At 38.7% G+C, this 26,334-nt stretch overlaps 2 protein-coding genes and 1 long non-coding RNA gene across 15 annotated transcripts in view; 2 read left to right on the top strand and 1 right to left on the bottom strand.

Moving 5' to 3' along the window:
• The window catches only part of NRK (Nik related kinase), a 92,792-nt gene extending 84,407 nt beyond the window's left edge, over positions 1-8,385 (top strand). For 10 of the 11 annotated variants that reach the window (XM_086850168.1, XM_086850173.1, XM_086850170.1 and 7 more), the window contains 2 exons: positions 3,717-3,856; positions 4,680-8,385. In XM_086850168.1, the coding sequence (XP_086706294.1) occupies positions 3,717-3,856; positions 4,680-4,763 (224 nt within the window). In that variant the 3' untranslated portion in view covers positions 4,764-8,385. The remainder of the gene's footprint in view (positions 1-3,716; positions 3,857-4,679) is intronic. The other variant, XM_086850169.1, reaches the window with a different exon arrangement.
• LOC147650562 (uncharacterized) lies at positions 1-11,501 on the bottom strand. Its single transcript, XR_015276189.1, has 4 exons — positions 11,243-11,501; positions 4,853-5,107; positions 3,722-3,773; positions 1-2,644 (listed from the first exon to the last, which is right to left on the bottom strand). It is a non-coding gene; the product is annotated as an uncharacterized LOC147650562 (long non-coding RNA).
• Positions 11,128-26,334, top strand: part of RADX (RPA1 related single stranded DNA binding protein, X-linked) — a 24,003-nt gene continuing 8,796 nt past the window's right edge. For all 3 annotated transcript variants that reach the window (XM_086850183.1, XM_086850186.1, XM_086850185.1), the window contains exons 1-11: positions 11,128-11,787; positions 13,151-13,293; positions 14,023-14,215; positions 17,368-17,476; positions 17,607-17,698; positions 17,795-17,917; positions 19,035-19,142; positions 19,699-19,866; positions 20,369-20,529; positions 20,935-21,128; positions 22,163-22,231. In XM_086850183.1, coding sequence (XP_086706309.1) covers positions 11,139-11,787; positions 13,151-13,293; positions 14,023-14,215; positions 17,368-17,476; positions 17,607-17,698; positions 17,795-17,917; positions 19,035-19,142; positions 19,699-19,866; positions 20,369-20,529; positions 20,935-21,128; positions 22,163-22,231 — 2,009 coding nt within the window. In that variant the 5' untranslated portion in view covers positions 11,128-11,138. The remainder of the gene's footprint in view (positions 11,788-13,150; positions 13,294-14,022; positions 14,216-17,367; positions 17,477-17,606; positions 17,699-17,794; positions 17,918-19,034; positions 19,143-19,698; positions 19,867-20,368; positions 20,530-20,934; positions 21,129-22,162; positions 22,232-26,334) is intronic.

The raw sequence follows: 26,334 nt of genomic DNA on the forward strand, positions 1-26,334 counted from the left end.
TTTTTGGGTTTATTACTTGTTACTTTTAATTTCTGTCTCACTCTTGTTCTTTATTTTAAAACAAACATACCAACAAAACAAGCCCAAGACAATTAGACTGCACAGATGCCTGTTACTAGCTTGGTGGAAACTGGATACCACAGTGAAAAATCAAGGATGTTCACTTTTTCCTTTCACTTCTACCTGAGTAGTTTTAGGACAAGCCCATCTTTAGGATGTGGTTGAGTTCTGATTGAAATCACATTTCAACTAACAGCTAACCTAACCTATAAACACACAATTCAAACTTCACGTAAGGGCCTCTCTTAACTGTTATTTTAATAATTTTACCACTAACTCCTATTAATTTTCTTAATCCTTTGATATCATTGGCTGTAGACAAAAACATTATGAGAGAAGTGTGAATGTTATTTGAATGGCCCAGCTTAGGGGTAACTTAACAGTTTTTTAAAAGATCCTGTTTTCTTGGGATTTCTATTCCCATTTTAAACCTCTTGAAGTCTGTATGAGCATATCTCAATTTTCACTCTCCGTTGCAGAGATAGAAGGGTCTTGTGTTACCCTCAGGGCACTCTCGAGTCATCCTTTGCTTATTTCTTGATTTCTTTAAACAAGTATTTTGAAAGAAAAGTTTGTAGTTGGTGAGAGTATTTTGATACAAAAAATAAAATATAGTTTGTATTATAATCGATGGATTTAGGGCAGGGAATCTAAATATATCTTACTCATAGTCTTAAATTGGGACCTCTGTGACCAATCTGTTAATAATTTAGAGAGAGGAAGCTCAAATCCCATGGGAAATTAAAACTGTAGAAGTATTCTATGTTTAATCTGAAAGATGTACACATATGTAGGGCAAAATATAAATATAGCTGTAATATTTTCTGTAAAACAGGTTTTAAAAAGGCATTAAGAAACATCAAGTTAATAAGATTTAGGCGCACTCTTGCCCTTTTGTGTGAGTAATGAATTATTTACAGTATGTAGCCATAGAGGGTTGACACAAATCTGGATATTCCCAGAGGGACTAGTAAAAGTCTTTATTTCCTTTTCCCTGTACATTTTAGAAGCAAGAAGACTATTCTGTAGAGAAGCAGAAAGGTGGTTAAATTACTGCCTCAATGCTCTACAACATACCAGCTGGAAGCATAGGATATATTTATCTAAAGCTGCAGTGGAAAGTGGACTCAAAGTAACTATTCCCAAGGTGCTTGTAGTATAGGAGCTATTGTTCCAAAATAAGACAACTTTTTTCTGAGTATCTGCTCTCAGTTCATCTCACATGAAACACCTTTAAAATCTCCCACGTGGGAGTATTATTATGACTCAGTACTGACCTGTGAACTCAGTACTGCTATCCTTCAGATTAATCCCCATGTATAGACAAGTCCTTATTACTGGACAACTGTGCAGATGGTGTAATGGGGCCATTTTGTTTGCATGCTGTTTCACAGATGAAATTTGGAAAAGAATTTGATTCTGCTACAAAACTGAGATTTTATGCTACTTGTAATTAAACCTGTCATTGTCAGTGGATAAGTTCTTGGTATATTGGCCAGACAGCAGAGCATCAGGGCTGAACTTTGCGTATCTGATTTATTCTGTTCCTGAATACTGCCTGGAGGTCAGATCTCTTCAGAACACAGCAGAAGTGGTCCTGCAGATGACCTAGAGGTTGCAGCAGTGGTTACTGGGAGCTGCATGGAAGCTATCAAATTGAAATCTGCCAAAGGCAGATACAAACACAGTGGTACCTGGAGTGTAAATTTCATGTAGTGGAAAAGATCAGGAGACTTATTAGTTCTTTGTTGCCAGACCTATATGACCTACACTAAATAGTGTAGCCACAGACTGGTTTCATGCTGTTAATATATATATATGCACCTGCCTTGCTTCCCAGAACCACAGGGTGCCTCTGTCTCCATTGCATTCAAAATCAAAATTTGAAAAGGTTAATGTGATTTCAATTGGTACAAAAAAAGAGCAAAAATTTGAGTCTTGTATCATTTTGATGTTCCTCACTTTATGTGTGGTCTGGGCTTTTCAGATACTGTAGACTGCATGGGTGGTGCCCTGGGTTCATCCTGCTACTGCTGCACTGTTCAGAAATGTTAATGACACTTTGTCACAGCCTACAGCAATGGTGCCCTGTTGTACAGCCTGAAGCATAAAGATTTTAAAATATATTCCATTTCATCTGTTTGAGTTTTAGAAAATACTCCTTGCTCCTCTTTTGCCACTAACCCTTGGTTGCTCAGTGTTGCTTTGCTTTTAAAATACATTGATTTCTTCCTTTTTCCTCATGACTGAGATACTGGGAAAGAATTATCTTGCTCTCAGCACTGGTGGCAGGGAAGCCTTCAGTGTGCAAAAAGAATAACTTAAAGTCTTCTGAACAGATTTAGGGGAAATTTATAGACTCTGAGGAAACTAAAATCACAACACTGTAACCAAACCATATGTGTTTCCAAGGAGGTATGATTTTCATACATTTGTTCTAACAACAGTTACAAAGCAAGGATTCCAAGTTAATATTAAATCAACTCTGCTAGAAGTATATGCAGTCACATGGGCATATTGCCTTTATTTTCTGCTGTCTTTCTCAAGCAGGATTGCGGGCTGTTGCTTCCAGTATCCGTCTGTACTGAAAGTTCAATTTTTAGACAGAAACCTAAATCAACATGGAAGGTTTTAAGAAGCAGACCTTACTCACACTAATAATGTAAGGCAGACATGCACTGTCCAATGAAGCTAAAACCCAGTCCAGTGCACACATTCCCTCTACATCATTTTAGAGCACCAGAATTCTCAGACTAATGATACAACAGGTGATAGCTGCGCAAGAAGAACAATTTCTGAGCGCCGACTACCAGTAGAGCATAACTAATGTGATTTTACCTTGGAAGCCCATACAAGTACCAGTTGGAGGGCTTTCACTGAAACTATGCCTAATTTGTCATCTGTGGTGTTAACTCCTTCATCACTATTCCAATTTCCTATTGCCAGATTTCAAGGGAGTATTGTAGTAAGCTTCCACAGCACTAGTCTTTTGGTTTTGGAAATATGGCACATAACCAGTGATGGGAAAACACCAAATGAATCATGCCATGGTCTCAGATTCTGAAGTATTTAGGTTTCCAGCTAAAGCTGAACTCCATAGTAAATACAAACTCAGCTTCATAATGGGAACAGAGTACATTGGGTACAGAGAAGATGGTGAAGACTTTTCTCAAATATGAACAGTTAAAGGATGAGAGGCAAAGATGGGCACAAGTTGCACCACGTTATATTAGGAAGAAATGTTCAGTCTTGAAAGTAGTGATGCATTGCAGTAGGGTCTTGGAAAGGTTGTGAACTATCCATTAAACCATATCTGTACAAGGTCCTGAGTAACCTTGTCTATTTTGGCCCTGCTTTGGGGCCAGCAGTTAAACAAGATGCCCTTCAGAGGTTTCCTTCAACCTTTTGTTAGTCTGAGATATACAGTAATAGTTAAGGTTTATGTCTAGAGTTCAGAATATAAGTCTGAGAGGACAAACTGAAATTTAGTTACTATTTCTAAGGCTTTTTGTGTAAATTTAAAATACAAATAATTCAGAATATATTGTTATCAAAGAGAAATGCATCAGATCCATAATTAACATAAATGAGACAAGAATCAATCTTTCAGCTGTTAAATAATACCTTTTTTTTTTTTCTCCTTTTTTTTCTTTTAGCTTACCTTCAGTCCAATCAGGTCATGGGCTGGGGAGAAAAAGCAATTGAACTGCGCTCTGTGGAAACAGGAAATCTGGAAGGAGTATTTATGCACAAGAAAGCACAGAAGCTAAAATTTCTATGTGAAAGAAATGACAAGGTACAGAGATGACTACAGTGTGGTGACTTAGCAAAAATGAGTAATAGCTGACTATGACAGACCAGTTCATTTTGGTAACTTTGTTTTTGGTTATTTCCTCGGTATAACTTTGGTATTGGTATTACCTTGGTATAACTTCCCTGTTCAAAGCCAATGTGGTCACTGATCCTACAGAGCACCCATTATGGATATTCATTATGGATGTTGCACACATTCCCACCACTGGCTGTTAGAACTTGCTATTCACCCAGCCTTCACTGCTGTCAGTAATAACAAATACAGACATTGTGAACTGCACAGCACCACAGGTGTAGTGGGGAGGGTTAGTTTTTGGGACTGAGCCCCAAAAATTCCCAGCTGCAGGACTGCCTCTCATGGGCTACTGAAAGTACAGGCAGTTCAGAGCAGTCATCATGGGGAAAAAAAAAATCCAACACTCCTAATTGCAGACACCAATAAGTATGGATAATCAGGTATGATTTCTTGCATATAGCAGTTTTGGTAAATGTTCTCTGAAATCTGTTTAGTCCCACTGTCATATTTAGAAATGGAAGCCCTAAAACCTTAGATTAATTATTTTAAAATGTTCTCCTATGTTTTTTCAAATAGGGGAAGAAATACATTAAATAATGCAGTTGTGCCAGAAGTACAGTTTCAGTTTAAAAAGTTCCTCATGGGATTGAAATTTAATTGTGATATATGTATATCCTTGTATTTGGGACTGTGGCATTCTATCACCTTTACTATATGACTAAAAATATTTTCATAAATAGAAACTGACAGTAGCATTTTTTTTCTTTTTTTTTTTCTTTTCCCTTTCAAGGTGTTCTTTGCTTCTGTACAGTCAGGAGGCAGCAGTCAAATATACTTTATGACTCTTGGTCAAAATGTACTATTCAACTGGTAAAGCACATCAAAATGAAGAAAATGAAAAATTCCCTATAGGTAACAGTGTAAAATTCTCAGAGGTAATACACACAAATTTGCACTTCTTACCTACAAAAATGTCATTATTAACTTATCAAAATTCATATTCTTTCAGTCTGGAAAGAATTCCATTTTCCTGTTGAAGTATTGCAGACATGTTTAGTTTGTGTCTCAAAGCATGTTGCAAACAAAGATTGTATTAGGAGACTTCAGTGAAGAATGTAGCCAATATAAGAAGCTCCTGTACTCTGAAGAATGGACAGTTTCACAGATGATGTAATGTTGGTATCTTGAACCGAAGTCACTTTTTATGGACAGCAACAGCTGTAGGTAGATACAAAAATACAGTTGGAATCTATTTTGAATTGGGTTTGGACTCATTTTGCAGTTTAAGCAAGGTGTTAGTGTGTCACCGAGATGAACCTGAATGACTTATCCAAGTCTTACAGCAGTGAAAGAGCAACAGCCTGTGGTGGCTTGAGGGATCCACCCTCCTTGGACCTTGAGGAATCATCCCCTGTGCTGGGTGAACAGGTGTGTTTCAGTAGAGTTATAAAAATAGTTAATGCTGAACATGTGCCCCATCTGGGATTTTTACAAATGCAGGGGGGGGACAGACTTTGTGTTTCTCTCAGGATGCCTGAGCCTATAGACACAGTTACTGTAGGATGTATTGTAAAAACAGTTAAATAGTCAAAATCATAGATGCATAAAGCATTATGAAACAGAACCTCTAAGTTTTATTCACACCTGGGACCCGCACTCATATGAATTGATTTAAAGGCACTACCCATGTATATAAATAAGGGCACAAGAGCAGGCACTTTCTTTTCTTCCTTCTTGCTCTTTCACATAAGTCTTTATGTATGTGTGTAAATATAATCTTTAAACAATGGATGTTAAGATTAACAAATGTATTCTTAATATAGTTATGAAAATATCCAAAGAGTTAATCTATTATAAATAGAAAATATAAATAATTCCAGGTGCTTTCTATGCTAATTACATCTAAATAAAGCTGTGTCTTCTAGCGTTATTGGTGCCAGTGTTTCTGCATAAACTCTGTTCTCAGGGGCTTATAAGTTGGCCATAAAACTATAGAGATATAATATATATATTATATAATCATATACTATGATTCAGTTGTAGGGTTTAATGTAATCCTTATGTAGCTGATTTTTGGATGTGCTTTGAAAATGTAAAGCATCAAATGTAATACAAAAGAGCTTATTCCAGACATGATACAGTAGGGATAACGCTGTGGGCAAAAGTGAAATCACTAGTTCCAGTGCTTGAAAACAGGTATTTTTACTTGAAATATTTGATACTGAAAGGTGCAGGGAAAGTGTGTTGGAATGTCTGGTCGTCTACCTCAAGGATGATGGTTCTATGTTAACTAAGAGGGCAGAAAGAGTGTTGTTGGATGTGGTAGCTGCACTGTCCAGTACGTCAGTTCAGGTGCTGACAGTGATGCTGTGACTGACAGGCGCTCAGAACTGCTGTCCCTGTGTATGTCAGCAGGGAATCAAACTAGGGGCTAATCACCTTTCCCTGTGCTCCCTGTGCTGGCATCTCACTGCTGCAGGCACATCAGAGGTGCCTGCACTGTTGCTGTTACGTTTCTGGCTATATGGAGGACTGTACTTTCCAAAGTTACTAACCTAGCACTTTTCACAGGCACTAGCTTATCTCAAAATGTATAGTGTTTTTTAATGAAGTATTTTCCTTTTAAATGTTTAACTAACAGAAAAATAAGCCTAAAGCCATACTAAAAAAATGCTGTTAAATACTCAAAGTGGTTCTTAGTGTATGTGAGTAATTATCTTGTGTGAAGACTTGAAACCTGAATGGAAAGTGCTTGGGCAGAACTGTGTGACAACAGGAGCTCTGTCTGGTTGTAGCAATTTTCCTGCCTGTTGCCAGGGCCTGGCTTGGCTCCCTGTGCTGCTGAACAGTTGGGCTCATTGCATTTGACTCACAGAACAAACAATGGGGTGGGGGAAATAAAAAACAAACAAACAACAAAAACAAACCCCAAAGTCTGTAACAGAACCAGAGATGAACATTACAATTACTAGCAAAAAGCAAGTTGCAGACAATCAACTTATCAGCAACTTACTTGCTTTTGACTTAAAAGTCTAAGAGACGGTAAAGGGAGAGCTTTCATTTTGCACACAGTAGGTGTTGCAAAACTTGCAAAGCTGCTCATGCTATAAGTAATCAGTGATCCAGGCTGCCTTGTAATATTTTTAATGTGTGCTTATCTCAGCAGCCTCTGCATTACAGAGGATGCATGTGAATTTTTTCCCTCCCCTGTTGTGGTGTCAACAGGTAGGAGGCTGATATTTTCCTGATGCTAGCAAAGAACAGTAGGAATTTATAATAACAACCCATATCAACAGATTAAAGAAGCAAATGTAATCAGATTTGTTTAAGTTTACTGTAGCAGAAAATCGTGACAATAAGTTGACACGTGACACAATAAGCTGTGAAGAAGTTTAACTCCATGCTAAAAGGGAAAAAACCCAAACAACCCCAAGTTCAAGGGAATATGCACTATTACATTTGGATTGTAATTATTCATTCTGTTTCCCTCTATTAGCTCTTTCTTCTTTCTAGTTACAATTCAAGGCAGTGAGCTGGATTTTCGTCTTCTATTCACTATAGAAAAACCATTCAAAATTTTCCATACGTAATTATGGAAAGCATGAGGCACCTAGAGGTGAATGCTTTTGAAGGATTTAGAAGTGGTATTGCAAATAGCAATAGCAATTGGATGCAACAAAGAGAAACTTGTGGGACTGTCTCTCTGTCAAGAGATAGTCAGAATGGCTGCAGATGAGAAAGAGCCCAGAGATGTTGAAAACAACTGAAAAAAGGGGAAGTGACTGAAGAGGAGGGAAAAGCTGAAGAAAATAAATAAGAATAACTAAAGGGGAGGGAGTGGATGTCTGGCACAGCATATTGCTGTAGGAGGAATACAAAAGATTAAAAGATGTTAAGGAAAAGAAAGCAGCTAAAGAAATTGAAAGGTACCTGAAATGATTGAGGAGAACTGAATGAGGGAGTCTTTTGAATAACTGTTCAGCTCAAAGCAAAAGTACAAAGGCCAGAAGAAAAAAATTCAGTAACCAAGGTTATCCAGACCTAGTTTTAACTATGCAAAATATATATCAGATTTGTAATTACATTTTGTGAGGTGTTTTCACTAGCTGTACCCTTTCACTAACTTTTAAAACCAAGGAGTGAACTGCTTAATGTGTTTTTCTAGTGATGTCACTTTGACATGAAAAAATGCTACAGGGCAGAATGTTAAGGATCCATGTCATTAACCCTTTGGTACATGCAGTCTCCTGCAGGTGGTGCTCATAATGTTGCATTTGCCACACAAGGTTGTGCTAATGCTGCAGCAATGTAGAACTGTGTGTATGTGCCTGCTTTCATTTTAGGCATGGTGAACTCTCTTCTGCAGCCTGAACCTTGGCACATGACTTTAGAACCTGGGAACCATGCAAGTTATGTACTGTACACTATGTATTTTTCTCTAATGTTGAAATTGTACAATTGAAACAGTAATAAAAATACTCTGAAAGTCAAAACTAGTACCACACTTGTAATGATTCTGTTATATTGACATCAGCTTTGTAAAAACCATAGAAACCTTTGTTATTGTTTTCCAAATCCAGTCACAATCATTAGGGTAACATCCATATCTGCCCATTGGAACAAAAAAAATATATATCCTTGTATGGATAAAGATGTCCAAGTGACAATGTGAGAGTTCAGACTGGACAGAGTGCTCCTAAGGGTGACTGCCAGTGCTGTGCTGTGTATGCTGCTACTGAACTTCACTGAATTTCTGTGTGTCTGCCCTTCTCTTTACACAAACACCCTGTGGGATGAGGGCAGTGGAACTACAGCAAAATGACAGCTTGCAGTCACTGATGCTACAAGAACTAGAATTGTTTCTCCAAAGTCCATCATAAAAGCTGGCTTACAAGTTCAGTTACACATTTAAACAGCTGTATTTTAAGTTAAATGAAGTATAAGCAAACCTGCAGTCTGTAGGAAAGACTTCTATAGATTTTAAAACCTGTGCAGTAAGTCTAAGTTACACACACCAAAAGTGTAAGAAATTTTCCTGCTGATAACCCACCACTTTCTTAAACTGCCTTTCAAAGTGCAGAGAGCTGATTAAAGGGCAAGGGGATGTCAGCAGGGTAATCACTCAAAATGTTATTTTAGCATTATTTAACTGCTTATGTTATTTTCTAAGAAGATTTAACAAAAGCACCTAGGAAATCATGGTGAAATGCATCAGAAAAACTTTTCTATTTTTGCCCTCAAAACACCTTGTGGTGAACAACTTTTACAGTAAGCTTTATCATCTTGCAGACCAGCTAATTTTTATTTTTTTTTTAATCTAGAGCATTACCTTTTATTCTTTTGTGCCTTTCATTTCTCCAAAGTATTTTAAATGTAATATTTAACAGAATATAACAACATCCTTCTATTCAGCATAGCTCACTCTTCCCTGTCACTGCTATAAAGGCTAACTGTTGTTTTAAGATGTGTTGTATATAAAAACCAAGATATTTGACTTCTAATTGTCTCTGAGAATTTAAGACTGTTGATGGACCAGAGGTGAACACAAGTATCATTTCACACACTTGGTTACAGGCATGGAAAAATCATATTGTCTTCAGTGAGCTGCTTACACACCCTGATGAAGCAGGCTCAGCACAAAGCCCTCAGTTGTTGTGATGTGATACAGCCATCTGCTGATGGCTCCTCTCCAGTCAATCCTGATTCTCTGAGTGTTTCTCAACCTCCAGTTTCTAATACAATCATATTGGTCCCACTGTTCAGGTATGGAAATCATATCTAGATGTGATTAGATAGAACTTGCAGACATACCCAGTCTTTAAAACATGTTGTTGACACGCTGCCAGCAAGAGATTTGCCCTTGTTCCAGCAGTTTTGAAATTGTTATGTTAGCTGGACCTCTGCAGGTGAGAAAGAAGGCAGCAGGAGCAAGTTCCTAAGAGAAGGAGCTATCATGAACCTGCAGTGCATAGATTTATACCATATTAACTCTGCTATCAATCCACATCAGTCCATTACCACTCCACAAAAGCTTCAGCTTCAATGAATAAAACCACAGTGAATCACACTAATAAGATCTGGCAACAAATGCACATGTAACAATAACCTGTGTGTAAATAAGTTTCTTCTGCAAATCACATCATGGGCATAGACAAAAGTGGAGATAAGATGGGAGCAGTCCACAGATTTCCTCATTATATCCACAGGTTATTTAATAACTAAAAAAAGTTATTAAAAAAAAGTTCACCATAGTTCTCCAGGTAAAGCTTGTATGTGATGTGAAATCACATCCTGTGCAAGATCATTGAAAAGGTTTAAAAGTTAATTTTTTTGAACTGTAAATGCCATTTTATCATTTCACACGACTATTTACTGGGGAAGAAAGACACCATGTGGAAGTTCTACCCAATATTGGCCTCTACATAATACAAATGACTGATTTGTTTTAAATTTTCTCACTAAGGAAAACACTGTGACATAAAATACACAATCTCATATCATTCCTAGAGAATTCTAGGAAACTTGTGATTTATACCAGCAAAAAAACAAACCAGCACAAAAACTTGTGATTTATACCCCTTTATCTAGTTTTTTCGGTCTGTTTAAAATCGTTTAGGCAACATGTTTTCCAATTTCCTCATAGTAAATGCTCCAGTCACAAAGGCAGTAGACTCCAACTGTGCTCAGGGTGGAAGAGCAGCTCTGGCCCAGCACCTGAGCCAGCTCCGCCTAAGCTGCAGCCGCACTTCTGGATTTCCAGAGACTATCTGCACCAGTGACACTATAAAGACTGCAAGTTGCTGCTCTTCCTAGCCTTTTTTTTAGCCCTCGCTCCCGCTGTAGTGGCTCCTCAGAGAAGGCGGCAGGGACCGAGGCGCTGGTCGCTGCTCAGGGCCTCTGTCCCACGGACGGGGCGCTGGGGTCACCTGCGGCCCGAGCCCCGGGGCACCAACACAATGCCACGGCCACAATGTCACCGCCACGGGACGAGAGCGGCCGCCAGCCAGCACGGGAGCAGCCGCGGCCCCAGCCTAGCGGAAGAATTCCCGGGGCCGCCCGCCGCCGCCTCTCCCACCGCTTCCCCGAGCTTCAGCCTCGTCCCTGCTCCCGACTGCAGCTGCTCCCCGGCCGCCGCTCTCCCGTCCCGCTGTCCCGGTATCCGTGTCCCCGTGTCGCTGTCCCCGCCCCCGCCCCGGCCGTTGGCGGTTTGAACGGCGCGCGCGCACCCGCCCCGCCCCGCGCGCGCGCCATGACAGCGGGAGCTCGCGGCCGGCGCCGCCGGCCCCGGCAGCGCCCCGGGCCGCGGCTATCGGCCGGGAGGGGCGGCCAGGACGCTGTCATGCAGGACCCTACCCCGGAACGCGCCGAGGAGAGCCGGGCGGCGGCCTCGGCGGAGGGCGGCGGGGCGTTCTGTCTGCCGAGGGTGTTTGAGGAGGTGCAAGGCTCCTCGCAGCTGAGCGCGGCGCCCGCGGAGCCGCCGGCCGTGACGGTGGTGGCGGTGGAGCGGTACCTGGCGCAGGCGCCGCCCGCCGCTCCCCCCCGGTACTGGTACGACGTGACGCTCGCGGACGGCGCGCGCCAGCACCGCTGCCACCTCGCGCCGCGCCTCAACGGGCTCGTCCAGCGCGCGCGCCTGCGGGCGGGCACGCGCCTCCGCCTGACGTGCTGCTCGTATCGCTACGACGAGAAACGCCTGAACCGCGGCTTCCTCTGCCTGGAGGGGCTGGAGCGGGCCGGGGGCACCGCCACCGCCGCCGCGGCCACCCCGCCCGACGGGCAGCGCCCGCTCCTGCCGCTCCGCGGGGATAATAGGCACTACCTGCCGCTCTGGAACAACGAGGATCCCTATGGAGACGTGTGGGTGCCGGACAGGCCCCCGGTGCAGGTGGACGTGGACGGTGAGCCCGGAGGACGCGGCTGTAGGAGTGCGGAGGGACGCCCTGAGGCGTCCCGGGGCACACAGAGGGAGGGGGCGGTGCCGTTGTTTGCCTTTTGTTGGGCGGCGGAGCTGGGGAAGGGTCGGGAGCACAAGTCCTATGAGGGGAGGCTGAGAGAGCTGGGGGGGCTCAGCCTGGAGGAGGCTTGGGGATCCTTTTCGCTTTCTACCATCACCTGACAGGAGGGTATAGCCAGTTGGGTGGGGCTCGGGCTCTTCTCCCAGGCAACTAGCGGCAGTGCAAGGGCATATAGTCTTAAGTGAAGGTTTAGCTCGCACATTAGGAAGAATTCCTTCTCAGAAAGGATGATTGGACATTGGAACGGGCTGCCCAGGGAGGTGATAAAGTTACCCTGGAGGTATTGAACACAAGACTGGCTGTGGCACTTGGTGCCACGGCCTGGTTGACAGGGTGGTGTTTGGTCATACCGATGATTTTAGGCGTCTTTTCCTACCTGATTCTGTGATTGCTCGTGCAGCTGGGCTGAGCACCCTGGTATCCTCTAGCTGTCTTTGGCCCCACTGGCAATGTGCCACTTGTGTCACAGTTCACCTGTTCCTGTAGGAAAAACCTCTTCCCTAGGAGAATGGTGAGGCCCTGGCACAGGTTGCCCAGAGTTGCCAGCTTGTAGATGCTCTATCCCTGGGAGTATTGAAGACCAGCGTCGATGGGGCTCTGGGCAACCTGGCCTGGTGGAGCATGTCCCTCCCGTGGCACAGTGTTGGAACAAGATGACCCCTTTCAAAACCCAACCCGTTCTGTGATTCTTTGTTGCTTTGAGGTTTTTAAACGGTATGAAACATTGGCTGAAAATATGTAGCTGTGGTACTTGTGCCCAGTCGTCTGAGGTATCAAAACCACTGGGTGCAATAGTAGTCTCTTGGCTAGTCTGTTGAGCAGGATGCTCACACCTAAAAGCTGCCACCCCAAATGTGGTCACTGTTGAAGGGCTCAGGCCATTCCATGAAGCCTGGTGAGGAGAGGGGTATAACAGGACTTCTGCATGAGTGTGATGCCCTTGTAAGCTGACACCTGTGGTTTTTGTAAAAGCCCTTCTGCTCATCTGACAACACTTCTGAGTCATTTAAAATGTGTCATTGTTCTCAATTTAAAAAAAAGAAAGCAAAACTATGCTGCATGCAGATAGTTCATAACAGAATTTATTGGTGAATGATACCAGCAAATGACCCTTTCTAAATGTTAGAAACATTAATACATGTCACATCCTTGCACTTTATGTTCATGTTTATGTTCATTCAAACTTACATGTTCAATCATGAGTGTTCTTTTTTGGTCTTTTCTTTTCCCCTCCTTTTAACCTTAGTCTCCAAACTGACTAATCTTGGTCACCTGGAAATGACATGGAGAAGCAGAGTCCATTTCCATCCACTTCTTGTGAGAATCCTGCACAAATCTAGATTAAGGTACTATGGAAAACCAGAGAAAAAAATGGATATGCCTTATCAGGTAAAGAGGGATAAATGCATAGGTTAACACTCAAACAAATTGCTGTAGGATATTTGAAAATAATTTTTCCCATATAGTAAGCACATGAAGTTATTTTTTAGCTATTCTATATGGAAAATAATTTACAAAAATATTGAGCACTCTAGAGCAGGAAATGCTGAATTTTGTGATCATACATGTACAAACTTTAGTGGATGTGTTTCAGTTACTAAAGTTCATTTTAGCTGTTTGTGAAGAAAAAGATACTTTGAGATGTTAGTATTTTAATAGCTTGGCATTTCTGGTCTCAGTGCTTTGAAAGCTGGAGTTAGTATGTCCTGTCAAAAAAATAAAATATATTTAAATTATTTCTAGGCCCTGATTCTCTCATCTGGTGACTTTAAGATAGATTATTTTACTGTAAAATTCTTAATTATTTTTCTAATATATTTAACTTGTGATATTTTTGTGTTGAACTTCTTAGAAAAAGAGACTGGAGGTGTGGTGGGTAGTTTAAAAATCTTTTCCTACTACTGAGTGATCTGCTCAGTTTCAAGTTCAGCATTTGCCTGGTTTAAAAACTGGGGATTTTTTTCAGCTCTAGAATTCAGTACAAGTTCTGGAACATCCTCTATATCCATTTGTAACAGAGAAATCGTTTGAGTCAAGTGCCTGGTGCATGATCCAAAATAAATACATACCAGAATGATAATAAATAAGATTACTATATATTGTCTCTTTTTTCTTCAGGCTTACTTTGAAGTTGCTGATGGCTCAGGCATGATGTCAATGGTTTTGTGGAATTCACTGTGTCCTGAATGGTATCACAGTATGAAGGTTGGCACAGTGCTCCTCCTTGCCAAGTATGCCATCAAAACCAGTTACCCGTTTAAAACACACCCTACCCCAGGGGATTCACAGATGAAGAGATTTGCTACAATTGGTTAAGTATTGCAGAAACCTATTTCAAATCGATGAAATACAGCTTTGCAAAGTAGTTCTCCATAGAAATAAAATAGAAAGTGATCCATTGATGAGATTAATTGATAAGGTGTAAATCCTTTACTAGTGCCTTTGAAAGGTGTCTGAGCATCCAGTTTCTTGCTGTTCCCCATTGATATTGAATAATGTCTACATTAGTTAAATATGTTAAATATTATAGTTAAATAATGTCTACAATTAGTTAAAACCTTTATTTAAAAAATAAAGAAATAAAAAAAGAATCCCTGGTATTGGGAACTGAGATTACAAAGATAGGCCTCTGGTAATGGATTTTCATCGGATTCTCCTTCCTGCCTTATAATACACATATGACTTGTACACTGCTCACACCTTTTTCCAGGTCATTATCACCTCATCTGACTTTAGATTTTAGTGTATACTGTCAAGCCCAGAGTATCTGCACAGCTCCACAAAATAAAAAGTTGATTTTTTCATTGTTGCATCAAAATTCAAAAGTTGCATCAAAGTGTTGAAAGAGCATCACCGTGGGAGTGTGTGTATGAAGACTATTCCTAGGCTATGAAAAAGCATTTTCTTACTTGCCAGTTGTTTAGCGTGGCAGATACTCAAAGAAGCTATACTACAAAAATACAAGTCCTGCAATATAATAGTAATGGCCTCTTCAAACTGGGTTTGATCAATTTTGGGTTGGCACAGGTTGCCCAGAGCTGCTCCTCCTTCACACTATATGAACTCTTTCCCATTTTGTGCTTTTCAACTTAGAATGAAATGACAGGCAACATTCAAATTAATTCTTGAAACAATATGCATGTTGGTGAAGGGTGATGTATGTATCACTTACTAACAATGATAGTTTCCTAATGGAGTTGCTACAGTGCACAAAAATAAGCAATGTTTTCACTGCCAGAAACAAAATTTTCCTGACTGATAAATATTTGCATTAAAACCAGATCTCACTGTCTGAAGTATTTGTGATGACTTGGCAGGAGATAGAAATGTTTAGCCAGGAATGGAAGTTTGTGAGGGAAAGTGATGACAATTACAAGCCAACCCTGAAAACAATTACAATTGCCACAAAACCTTTCTATGCAGAGAAGACAGAATAACATATGCCATCTGAGGTGACTTTCTCTATGGGTAATTATCTCTGCATTTTCATGGCCTTAATCACTCTGCACATCTGATTTCTGACAAGTGTAATTGGGGCAGAAGTGGGAACAAAGAGATCAAAGTGGCCAATTCAGCTACTGGGCTATAAAGGGTAATAGCTGTGTAATGTAAGAACTAGAAGTCATTCCATTGAAAAGTGCCACAGTGCACAGATAAGCTGCAGAGACTGTAAATCTTTGGTTCATACAAAGTTATATACAGAACTCCAGTTCTTTGCACAAAGCTGAGAATTTTGTCTTAATATGAATTCACATGATCCCATGATCCATGGATGGATGGTATATGTTTGATAAGAAGAGAGTCACAAGAGAACAGAATATCCAAAAAAAGTCTAGGGCATTTGTAATGTGGATTTTGTGCAACTTCCATTGCAGGAGCATTGGGGTTTTTTTTGTTCAGATGAAGTGAAGTTTATTACCTCACTAAATATCTCTGTATATGCCCAATGTGGGGCAATATTTCAGGTTTCAATTACACTGAATCACTTATGTAACAATTACTTTTTTCTTTATTTTTTTTTTCAATTTGTAATTTCATTGAATTCCAGCTTTCCAGTGTGTTCTTAGAACCATTCAACTGCAAATATTGTACAATGTATCTGAGGAGTTATCAAGTCCCCAGTGTTAAAGGGTTTCCAAATTGAGAGTCCTGTAAGGTGCTATGCTTTAGGCTCCATTCTGTGGAGAGAGCTCTGCATTGCTGGCCCCTGTTTGCAGCTGCAGCATTGTGGGACTTGCTGAGAAGTGTCGTTTCACAATCTAAAACCTTTGCAACTTAGTGCTAATGTCATGAATTCTACTGCCAGGCAGTGTGCACGTTTCAGTTTCACACATCACTGAATTTGTGTGGCGCTGATGACAGCCTGGACTCACCTCAGCTCCTGACTCATCCCAGGGTATAATCCTGACCTGAGTGTATGACTTTCATCTAATCTCAAAATAATGAAACAATTGAGAGATAGTTTTGATGCATGGGAAAGTTTTGTTTCAGGAATTTTCTCAGCAATACTGTACTAAAAGACCATATGCAAAACCACAATTGTCCTCCAAATACATTTCTAGAAAGCAGAAGCCTAGTGAATATTCCTAACTAGAGGGTCTGACTTTAAATAGAACACCTTCCTAATGTTGCACTTCCAGTCTGAGGCACCAGATATAATTATGTAAACAGTTGTATTCATTATTTATATCTACCTAATTACTTTTCTGGATGCATTATTTGAATAATCCCTTACTCAAACCCAAGAAACTTCATCAGAATCTGTGTTTTATATACCAGCAAGATTTGTCATGAGATCATAGAGTGCTGCTCTGTATATTCTAGAAGCTGAAGCCCTTCTTTCTGTATTTTTTAATCTGGTTGAAGAACACTTTGCTTGCCCCAGTGTTCCACCATGTTTATAATTTAGCATCTAAACAGTCTGATTAATAAATTAAAATTTTCAGTTGCTATAGAGTAGGCATGAGAAGACCTTTTGTTTTCTTCCATGGCCATGGTATATTTGTATCCTATTAATAATTACCTGAACTGGCATCAAATATGGAAATTCTCTTGGGCTAGTTCTGTTTTACTTTGATGTCTGCACATCAGTTTCAGACCTTACCCACATTTGACAACAAAGCTAGTGTAAAAAATACTTTGGTATCTAATCAGTATGGTTGGATTTGTTCCTGTTAAAATACTGTCTGGATTGGACTAGTTGGCTCTTGTAAACAGTTGGAAAGTTTAACATTACTCAGATGATAAAATTGCTTTGTTGTACGTGAATTCCTTACTTTATACTGATGAAAACCTGAACTCAGATAAACTAATAATTTCACAAAGTTGAAATATTTAAGAAACTTTTATTTTTTAATGGGTTATTGTTAATTTTGTATTTTTTTATTATTATTATAACAACAATGATGATGATATAATTTGTATTCATGCCATAAATGTCACTTACTTTTCTTTCTTTGTCAGAAATTAGCCTTAATGTTCGAGATCCTCCTACTGAAATAAGTATTATTCCAGAAGAAATGGTTAAGCCAGAGTGGGGATTACCTGAAGTTAAATATAGGTTTATCACAAGGTAAAATAGAATTTTGTTGGTTATCAAACTGGAATTTAAACTGCACTACTTTACAGTGAATGTTAATTGGAAATGGTTTTTGCAAAGTTTCTGAGAAAGCTTACCCAGCTTTCTTCTACTTTGGTTTTAGGTCAGAACTGGATGACTTACCGCACAATCATTCCTGTGATGTTATTGGTCTTGTGACGTTTGTAGGAAGGGCTGAGCGAGCCAGAAAAAGAGGTTTTTCTATAAATATGACTTTCAGAATTTATCAAATAGTTTCTGAATTTCTAAGTAAATGCTTATATATTTTTCTATATATTTGTTTATATATAGAACACAGTGAAGACTTCTGGCTGTATCGCTGGGCACATGCCATTGATGGGACCTCAGACCAACCATTCATACTGGAATTGTTTGCAACTTCTCAGCCAGATGTGTTTGAGCGTATTCATCCAAGTATTCAGCTCTCTATTATACTTACTAATAATTATTTACAATGTTTTTCTGGTTCATTGTGAATTTCTAATCCTGAGCTTAGTTGTCATTGAATAAAAAAATGCCATGATTATCTCCTCAAGCAGAAGATAGTTGATTAGAAATTAAAATTTAGGTATAAAAAATAGTTTAAATATTTGAAACCCTTACAAATTGCAGTCTGTCAGTTAGATGGACAGCTGGGCCTGGGGCTCCTCTGAAATTCTTCATTTCAGATGTTTCTATTAAGCACCTGGGTAACATCTCTTGCATCAGAGGCAATTAAAGGCAGTGGCTGGTCAAATCTCTTGTTCCTCTTGACCTATAAATACTGGGTTTTTTGTAGACAGGAATAATTTAAGAGGATTGAATGAAGATAGAGGTGAAAGTGCAAAAGCTTAATTTCTTTGAACCAGTGTTTTTTGCCCTAACAGCAATCATCACCCAGCTGTGTTAGTTATCACACATGAGCTAAGAGTAATACATTTCAAACTAGGGAATCCTTAATGAAGGATTTTAAAAGAGCTTTAAATATTTTTTCTCGCCTTCTTTCTCTTTTCCTCCAAGCACTGATCCTTTTTTTAACACTGCTTGGTGTTGATATGCATTTTTTATATCATTTTATGCAGCACCAGCTGCACAGTCCTGCTAAGATTATGGCTGCATTCATCTTGAGTGTTCTGGGATAGTGGGAGAGAATGACATTCCAGTGTTAAACTGAGATACTAACAAAAGAGTGAGTTTGAGCTCTGTTTAGAAGTTTTACAGTAGCTTGCAATAATTTCTCTTGATTTTATACTTTTTATCCTTAAGAAACAGATCCATCTAAGTCCAATATTTGTACTATTTGTTTCAATGATATCCTCATGTTTTAGCTGTAATATCTATGCTGAAATTAAATTGAAGATTTAATTGCATGTCCATATGGTAATTTATAATGGAGACTCAAAACATACGTAAAACATTTGTAGGGTCAAGAACTAAATTGTCTTGTTTAGAGTACTTAAAATGAATCCAGTGTATATCAGTCTTGCCATTCTAAAATCAATGAACTGTCAAAAAAAAAAAAAAATAAGTGTGTTTTTTTTTTTTTCTGCAGTGACATACTTGGTGTGTACACAGATGAGAGTGATCCAGGGCCTCACTGAGAATCCTTCCAGGACAGTTTACCTTACAACTTCAAATGAAAGTCAAATATTCATTACAGGTAACTTAAACTAGTTCTAGTTGTATTTCTATTTCTTTGGAAAGGATATTTTCATTTTACAGCAAACTAATCAGTGCGGACTATGAGGTAATAATGAAACATCACTGCAGAAAAGAAGGCGGCAAATGGGATTCTTGTGAGGCATTAAAATGGCTTAATCTTGTGAAAAGTATTTCTAGGTTAAGACATACATTTTACTAATTCTTTCAGGCTGTTAATCTTTTGATAGGGTAGCAATCATGATTACCATTTACTTAAAACATTAAAAAACACTTGAAGCTTTCCTATTCTAGGAGCTTTTTTGCTAGTTGTTTTGTTTTTTTCTGTTATTTAATGTTTGTCTGATTTTCAGTGTCAAATGCAAGTGCAGTCAGGGAATTCAAGGTACTCATTTTATGAAACACTCTTGACAAAAAATAAAATACTCTTTTATACTCTCTAGTCAAGATTTTCTCAATTTGTTTTTTTCTAGGTAGTGTTCAGGAAAGTTTCAAAATGGCAACAAATTTCAGTAACCTGCTTTGGTTTTGATACCTGATTATTTTTGTGTTAAAAGGGTGGCACAAGGGCCAGCCATACACCAAGGATGCCAAAGTGAAAAGCTTCATTCAGTGGATGAAATCGCAAAGTGAAGCTGATCAAATAAAGAAAACTGTCATCGGTGGCTATTACCCTTTTCCACGACCTCCTGATAGCTTTTTGAAATATTGTAAAAACAACGAAGGTATTATATGTCAAATATCTGTAAGATTTATGGCCTTTTTCAGTCAGTCTTAATCCAAGAAAAACTCCCTTTCATGACTAAATGTTTAATAGGCTAAATCCTCACCTCACAGAAACTACCACACCATTAGCTGCAGGAGAATTGTAGAAGCTGACATGAGCTACACATATACCCAGCATATTTTACTCCGAATATTCTGCTAAATCAAAATTTTAAATAGTTATTCTGAAGGGTACATTGAACTGGAAATTTCACCTGAAACAGAAATTGTGGTGTCTGATAATGAATACTAACAGATGCTTGTGAGCTATAAAAGTTTATTGTTTTAATTATTTTCTATGTGATGTGGAAAACCAAAAGATTTAGAATTCTTTAAAAGCATAACTTTAAATCAATTTAATATTTAGTAAAAAAATAAATAAATCTTCTTTTTAGTCTTGTGTTCAGAGATTTTGGTATTATATTTCTCTAAAACGTGATTCTGGAAATTTCTTTTTTGCAGTTGAGTCAGTTTTGAAACCCATAGGTGAAATAGGGAAAGAGATTGAAGACCTGCACTACAGAGAACACAAGCGAATTGCTGTTCAGGGAATAATCAGTGCCATAAGATACAAAAGCTGTAACGATGCAGCTGAAGAAGCCCCAGGAGGGGAACTTGTCCAGGTGTGTGAGAGTTAATGCCAAAGCAGCTATGATTGTCATTCAAATGGAGAATTTTGCATTCAAGTTCAGAACCCAGTTACATTGTCTCTTAATCTTATTTTTGAGAGCAAAATTTTAAAAAGCAAAGATTCAGTGCTTCTCTGAAAGTATTTTGGCAATCCTCTGTAAAAGTTGTGTTTAAAAGTTACTGGTTTGACTGATAACCTGATGTAAATTGGAGTGTGGGAGAGTCAACTGCTGCAACATGCTCACTTGTCACTTTCTAGACAGAATTTACCTTACTAATGTGATTAGAAGATAATTTCTGCTAGATGAAAGGTCACTGTCAGATATTTGAAGATTTTTGAGTTGGAAGAAATAGCTTTAAGTGCATTGAAAGTCTTAAATAATTAACTGTTGTTGCAGAAGGATACTTCTCTGTCTCTTGGAAGTTCTTCTGTGTCCAAAGAAGACTGTGTTGACAAGGGGAAAAATGAAGAAGTTAAGTCTTTTCTGGGGCCACCCTGTACTCCTGAAGAGCATCAGCACCAAGCTCTGCTGTCAAAGGGGGGTTCAGTCAAGAGAAAGACAACACGCAGATTCAGAAGAGATGCAGAACAGTAAGCTCTCTTCATAAATATGTGGCGGTTCTTCTAAAAAGTGTTTTCAGAAATTAGGCTGGAGCCCGGGCTGTAGAAAATACTTAAGAAGGCTTTAAAAGCATATATAGTTGAATCTTTAAAATGTAGCTATGTACTTTTCCTAGGCTCAGGTGAAGACAATTATACTGTTCATGTTAATGAAGGATTAACTAAAGTAGGCTTGCATGGCTCTCTTCTGATTAATATTTATACCACTTTGTTGTTAAGCTCACAGATTTGAAATAAAAGTAGTTAATACTTGAACCAAATGTAGTTTAGTGACATAGCTGTGGAGCAAACAACAGTTACAGTGGTGTGAGGAAATCAGATTTCTTGACTGAAAATGCAGAATCAGGTATACCTGTTCCTTAATTTCAAACACCTTATTTTTGATTTCTGGGAAATGTGATGTACTGCATGTAACTGTAACTTGCTGTCAGAAAGGAAAGTAGATGTGTGTGATGGTCATGTGCTAACCTAAGGGTTCAAAATGTATTTTTTCTGATACAGCTGTGTTAGATCCAGGAGTAAAGTAACTGTTTGCATAAGACTGCTCTTTGTTGCAACACATGTAAAATCTATTACACCCCTACTCACTATTGAGAGTCTGGTGTATACATTGACAGATGGAAGTTTGAAAAGTCAGGGTAGTCACATCTGGTTTTTTTACAGTGGATTTCTCATACTATAAAGGGTATATTTTTCTTCTTTTCTTTTCACATCCCTAAGTCATAATGTGTGAAGGGAGTGGATATTTAGAATATTTTGAGGGGAAATGAAATAAAATATAATTAGGATTGAAATAAAATTGCATATTAATAAAGCCTCAGTAAATAGAAGTTCTGTCTTGGCAGTGTTATAGCAAACTTAGTGGATTCTGTTCTATATGAAAACTTCCAGCATTTGAATGTCTTAGTTTAGTTCTGCCTGAAAGAAAAACATCAAAGCCCCTTGCTTTGTGAATTTCCATCTAAATAGATACTGAAAAATAATGGTGAATTTCCTACTTTAAGGGGAGGTACTTCTGTTAGTCCTGGATCATCTTACTCCTATTTTACGCGGACTGTAAGAAGAAAACTTGGGTAAGTCATGTGAAATGAATTGTGTTGAATAATTGCAATAATCAAGCAAAAATACTCTGAGTAAAAATTTTACAGATCGGGATTCTCTAAGGAATTAAAATGAAGGAGCAGATCTGGGTAGAGTTTCATGTTTTCTATTCACTCATCTGCACCAACTCTAAATATATCTGAATCATATTTTTGAGTGTGTTATTAAACATATTACACTGCTACTACTACTGCTAAGGGAATATATAATAACAGAGATTCATCATGGTAATTAATGGATTTGGTGGTGGTGGCTGAGCTGTACATTTTTCTTGATGCTACAGAGGTGTAAGTGTAGTTGCCCTGGAAAGCCAATCCCCTGGCTTCTTTCACTCCCCAGCACTCAGTTATTACATAACTCAGTTTGGATCCAGAGAAGGTGGGTTCTTTTTGAAGTCCAGATAAGAATTTCAAATCCAGAGCCCTGTCAAGTCTGCAACCTAGTGAAATAACTACAAAAGGGAAATTATTAATAAAATGGAATGAGTGCTTTCATTTGTTATCCAGAGGCTACAAGCTACTTTCCTTTGTGTATGTTGTTTAAGGGTCATAAATTCTTGTTCCAGACAGAAAATGAGCAGCTTGAAAGTTTGAACTCCTTGGTGTCAGTAATTTAAGATGTTTGCATATTTTGGCAGTGATCTGGATTTGTGTCATCACTACATATACGGCTCAGTTGCCTTTTTGGCTTACTTTTGACATCTCTTGCTTTTCTCCCCTAAATCCAAGGATCATGGTGCTAGGTATAGGGCAATGGTGGTAATCAGGGAGCTGATCAAAGTTGTTGACCATTCTGCCAGTATAGCCTCCCTACAAGCGTGCCTATTTTCTTGAAACACATTTATTGGAAGCTAATTTGCAACAGCTGTTTCTTTGGGATAAACGAGGCTCTTTTGAACCCACATGTCTGTTGTTTCCTAGTCCTTTTGGTAGAAACTATTTCTAGGAGAAATGGTTACCTGACTTTGCAGCTGGTTCGTTAAGAGTCACCTGGCTTTAAGGTCACAGTTCTGCAGGTGGTGCAGGAGTTTGCAGAGACTTGTGGACCAAATCCATAGGAAAATCAAGGTTTTCCTTAACTGTAAGGAATTCTGTTTTCTTTTGCTTGCTGAGAAATGTTCCGCTTTTTCCAGGGTGGGGTGGGAGGAGAGAAAGAATTTTTCTCCCCATTTCTTGTAGGTGAAGCCTGAAGTTAAGGCATGTTTACTTTGTTCTCTGCTTTTCTCAATCTGCTACTCTCCTCGCTACCTGTGTGTCCACTCTATGCCATTAGTGCTAGAACCCCAGCTAAAGGAGGAGAAAGTCTCTGTTGGATTATGGAAAGCTGTTTCACTCTATAAAATTAAAAGGTAACTCATGTATTTCTGTAACTAACTATAGAATTGTGCTGAATTCTCCAAATTGCCAAAGGAAAATAGAAAGTTTGCTGACATACTTTAAAATTACATTGTTTTCTATTCCTTAGATGTAGCAGAATGTCAGCTCTCACTGAAATACTTTAATACGTTCATGAAATAGCAACAGTAGTTTTAACAAACTTCACATATTTCACAGAATATTCTGGGTTGGAAGGATCACAAGAATCATAGATTCCAATAGTAGAGATTGTTTTAAAATACATATTCTAACTTACAATATTCTGTATCAAGTTTTTTTATGTTATTTTCAGTACATGTTTGCATTTTGGGGTTTTTTAAGCAGTAAGAGCTTATTTTGAGGCTTTTTATTGACAGCTACAGTTCCTGCATTTCTGAGGTAGCTTACCTGATTTTTAAGAGTTTCAGAAAAAACAAAGAAACTGGGTAATTTAGTATTATTGTTGATATTTACATCCTTGCTAGTAAAGACCGTCCACATAATGGTACTTCAAAGCATTTAATGTACTCCAAAGTAATTTAATTTATAGAGAATGAAGTGATTGTGAATGAGGAAAGATCAGGAATTTCAGAAAGGATTATTTTTATGTGGAAGTAAAAAAAGCACAGTAGTTTTCTTGGAATTTTAATCTTTGTAAATTTAGCATGTAACCATGGAATTGCTGAGCTACATGCTCCCACTCCATACTGCTTGAAATGAACTTATTTGCATGCTTCTATCCTTGCAGTTTCACTTTTGTATTTTTTTGTCACGTGGACCCTTTTGTCCTTTTCCCTTCCCATGGATGTGACAGCTAGAGAATGGGGACTCTATAATATAGGGAAATTCATCTTGAGGTTTGTATGACCAGAAGTTTCACAGCACATGATATTTCCTTCACAACCCTTTTTCACATAAATCAGAATTTGTCAGGGAGAAATTAGTAGATACCAAAAATCAATTTGTGTAGACACGTCTAGTTATCATAAAAGGCTGTTTGGTCTCTCTGTTACTTGCTGTGGTAGATGTGTTTACCACAATGGTGTCAGAACAGTTAGTTAATTTCAAACCATTCTATAAAATAAGTTTTACCAGTTTTATCAGTTGAGTGGTATGTTTTGTTGTGCTGTTTTGAGGCACTTTACTTCCTTGCATTGTTTGGGCACAGTTGTGAGTCATAACTATTTTTTTTCTTAATTTCATTTATCACATTTAGTCCCAGCACTTAGAAAATAGGTGTGAAGCATGGGACATGCTTATTTTCCCAAGAGTTTCTGAAAAACTGATCTGCCATATATTTTGATTGATGTTATTTTCAATGACAATACTTTAAAGTAAAATGACTTGCAAGTTGAATATCAATGTATCTGAAAATTATGGAGAAAGGCTTTTTTGCAAATGGGCATCTGTGAAAAAGGGAGGCCTGCAGAGTGCAAGCTGGAAACAGCAAATCTGGCAGGGCCCAAGTTCTCCTAAAGCTGGCATGCATAAAATAGGCTGTGGGCGTTTTGGTGTACAGCAGCAGGAGCACACTGCTGTAAGTGGAAGGATTTGGGTGGCCTCAGGTGCATTGCAGACATAGTGGTTCTCAAGGAAGCACCTGGCCTGTGTGTAGAGACGAGTAGTTTCCCTTACAAGCTTGGCTCAAGTCAGGCTGTTCACAGCACAAAGCAGGCCTGGAGGAATAATATGTTGGGCAGGTAGAAATTATTCCAGCTACAGATCTGTGAAAGAAGTGGGGAAAAATCATGACATGTTTTTTTCATATTTTCCTGAGGCTCTGCTTGCTTTCAATCAGAGCCCATTCACTTCCAAAACTAGACAACTTAAAAATAAAAAAACCATGATATCCACTTTCCATGATATCAACTTGTCAGCAGTATGACTTGGTTTAATCCTGTGCCTTAATGAGGAGAGAAGTTGGCATGTATCTAACTTGACACGTTAGTTTCTGAGCAAGCCTTTCTTAACATTGCTGGGGTTTCATTATTGGACAGGTCCAAAGCTCAAAAATAAAAATTTATTTTAAAAAAATTAATTGCACGGGTTGTACTGCTTAAGCGAGGATTCTTTTGTGCCTAGATTTGGACATTACAAGCAGGTCACTTCAGTGATGATATAGCCATGATGGGAGTGCATTTTCTAAAATATACTTTCATACTCAAAACACACAGAGTATTTTCTTTTTCTCTTTCCACTAGATACTATTTTAGATATTTTTCATTTGTTATGAAATGTTGACATGAAATTTTCAAGATGCACCCTGGTATAAAATAGAAAAAAATATCTAAAAACCTGTGAATCTTTATGAAATACAGTATGGCCCACTAAAGAGTATCAAATTTTTGATTCCTATTTTACTGTGTCAGTATCTTGTAGCTATTATTAAATACTTTGATAGTGTAGAATTTTAATGGTACCTTAACAAAGTCTTACCTGTTGCAGTTGTTTGTGATGCAAGGTAATCAAGATAGTCCTTTCCCTAAGTTTTTTCAGACATTACGGTGAGTTTTATTCTAATAAGAGGAACGGATCAAAGAAGAAAGGAATAAATGGGGCTAAGAGCTTACGTTACCGTGTTTGCTTGCAGAGTACCTCTTATGTTATCCTCCTGCATAATCTCATAGGTAATTTATTAGAGATTGATAAAGAATAGTTTCTTACCATTAATTCAAAACTTTATGGTTAAAAAAATGAAGTCTTTACAAGTATCTAGCTTG

Source organism: Cyanistes caeruleus, chromosome 14 (genome assembly GCF_971803275.1).
Source record: "Cyanistes caeruleus chromosome 14, bCyaCae1.hap1.1, whole genome shotgun sequence".
NCBI classification, from domain to species: Eukaryota; Metazoa; Chordata; class Aves; order Passeriformes; family Paridae; genus Cyanistes; species Cyanistes caeruleus.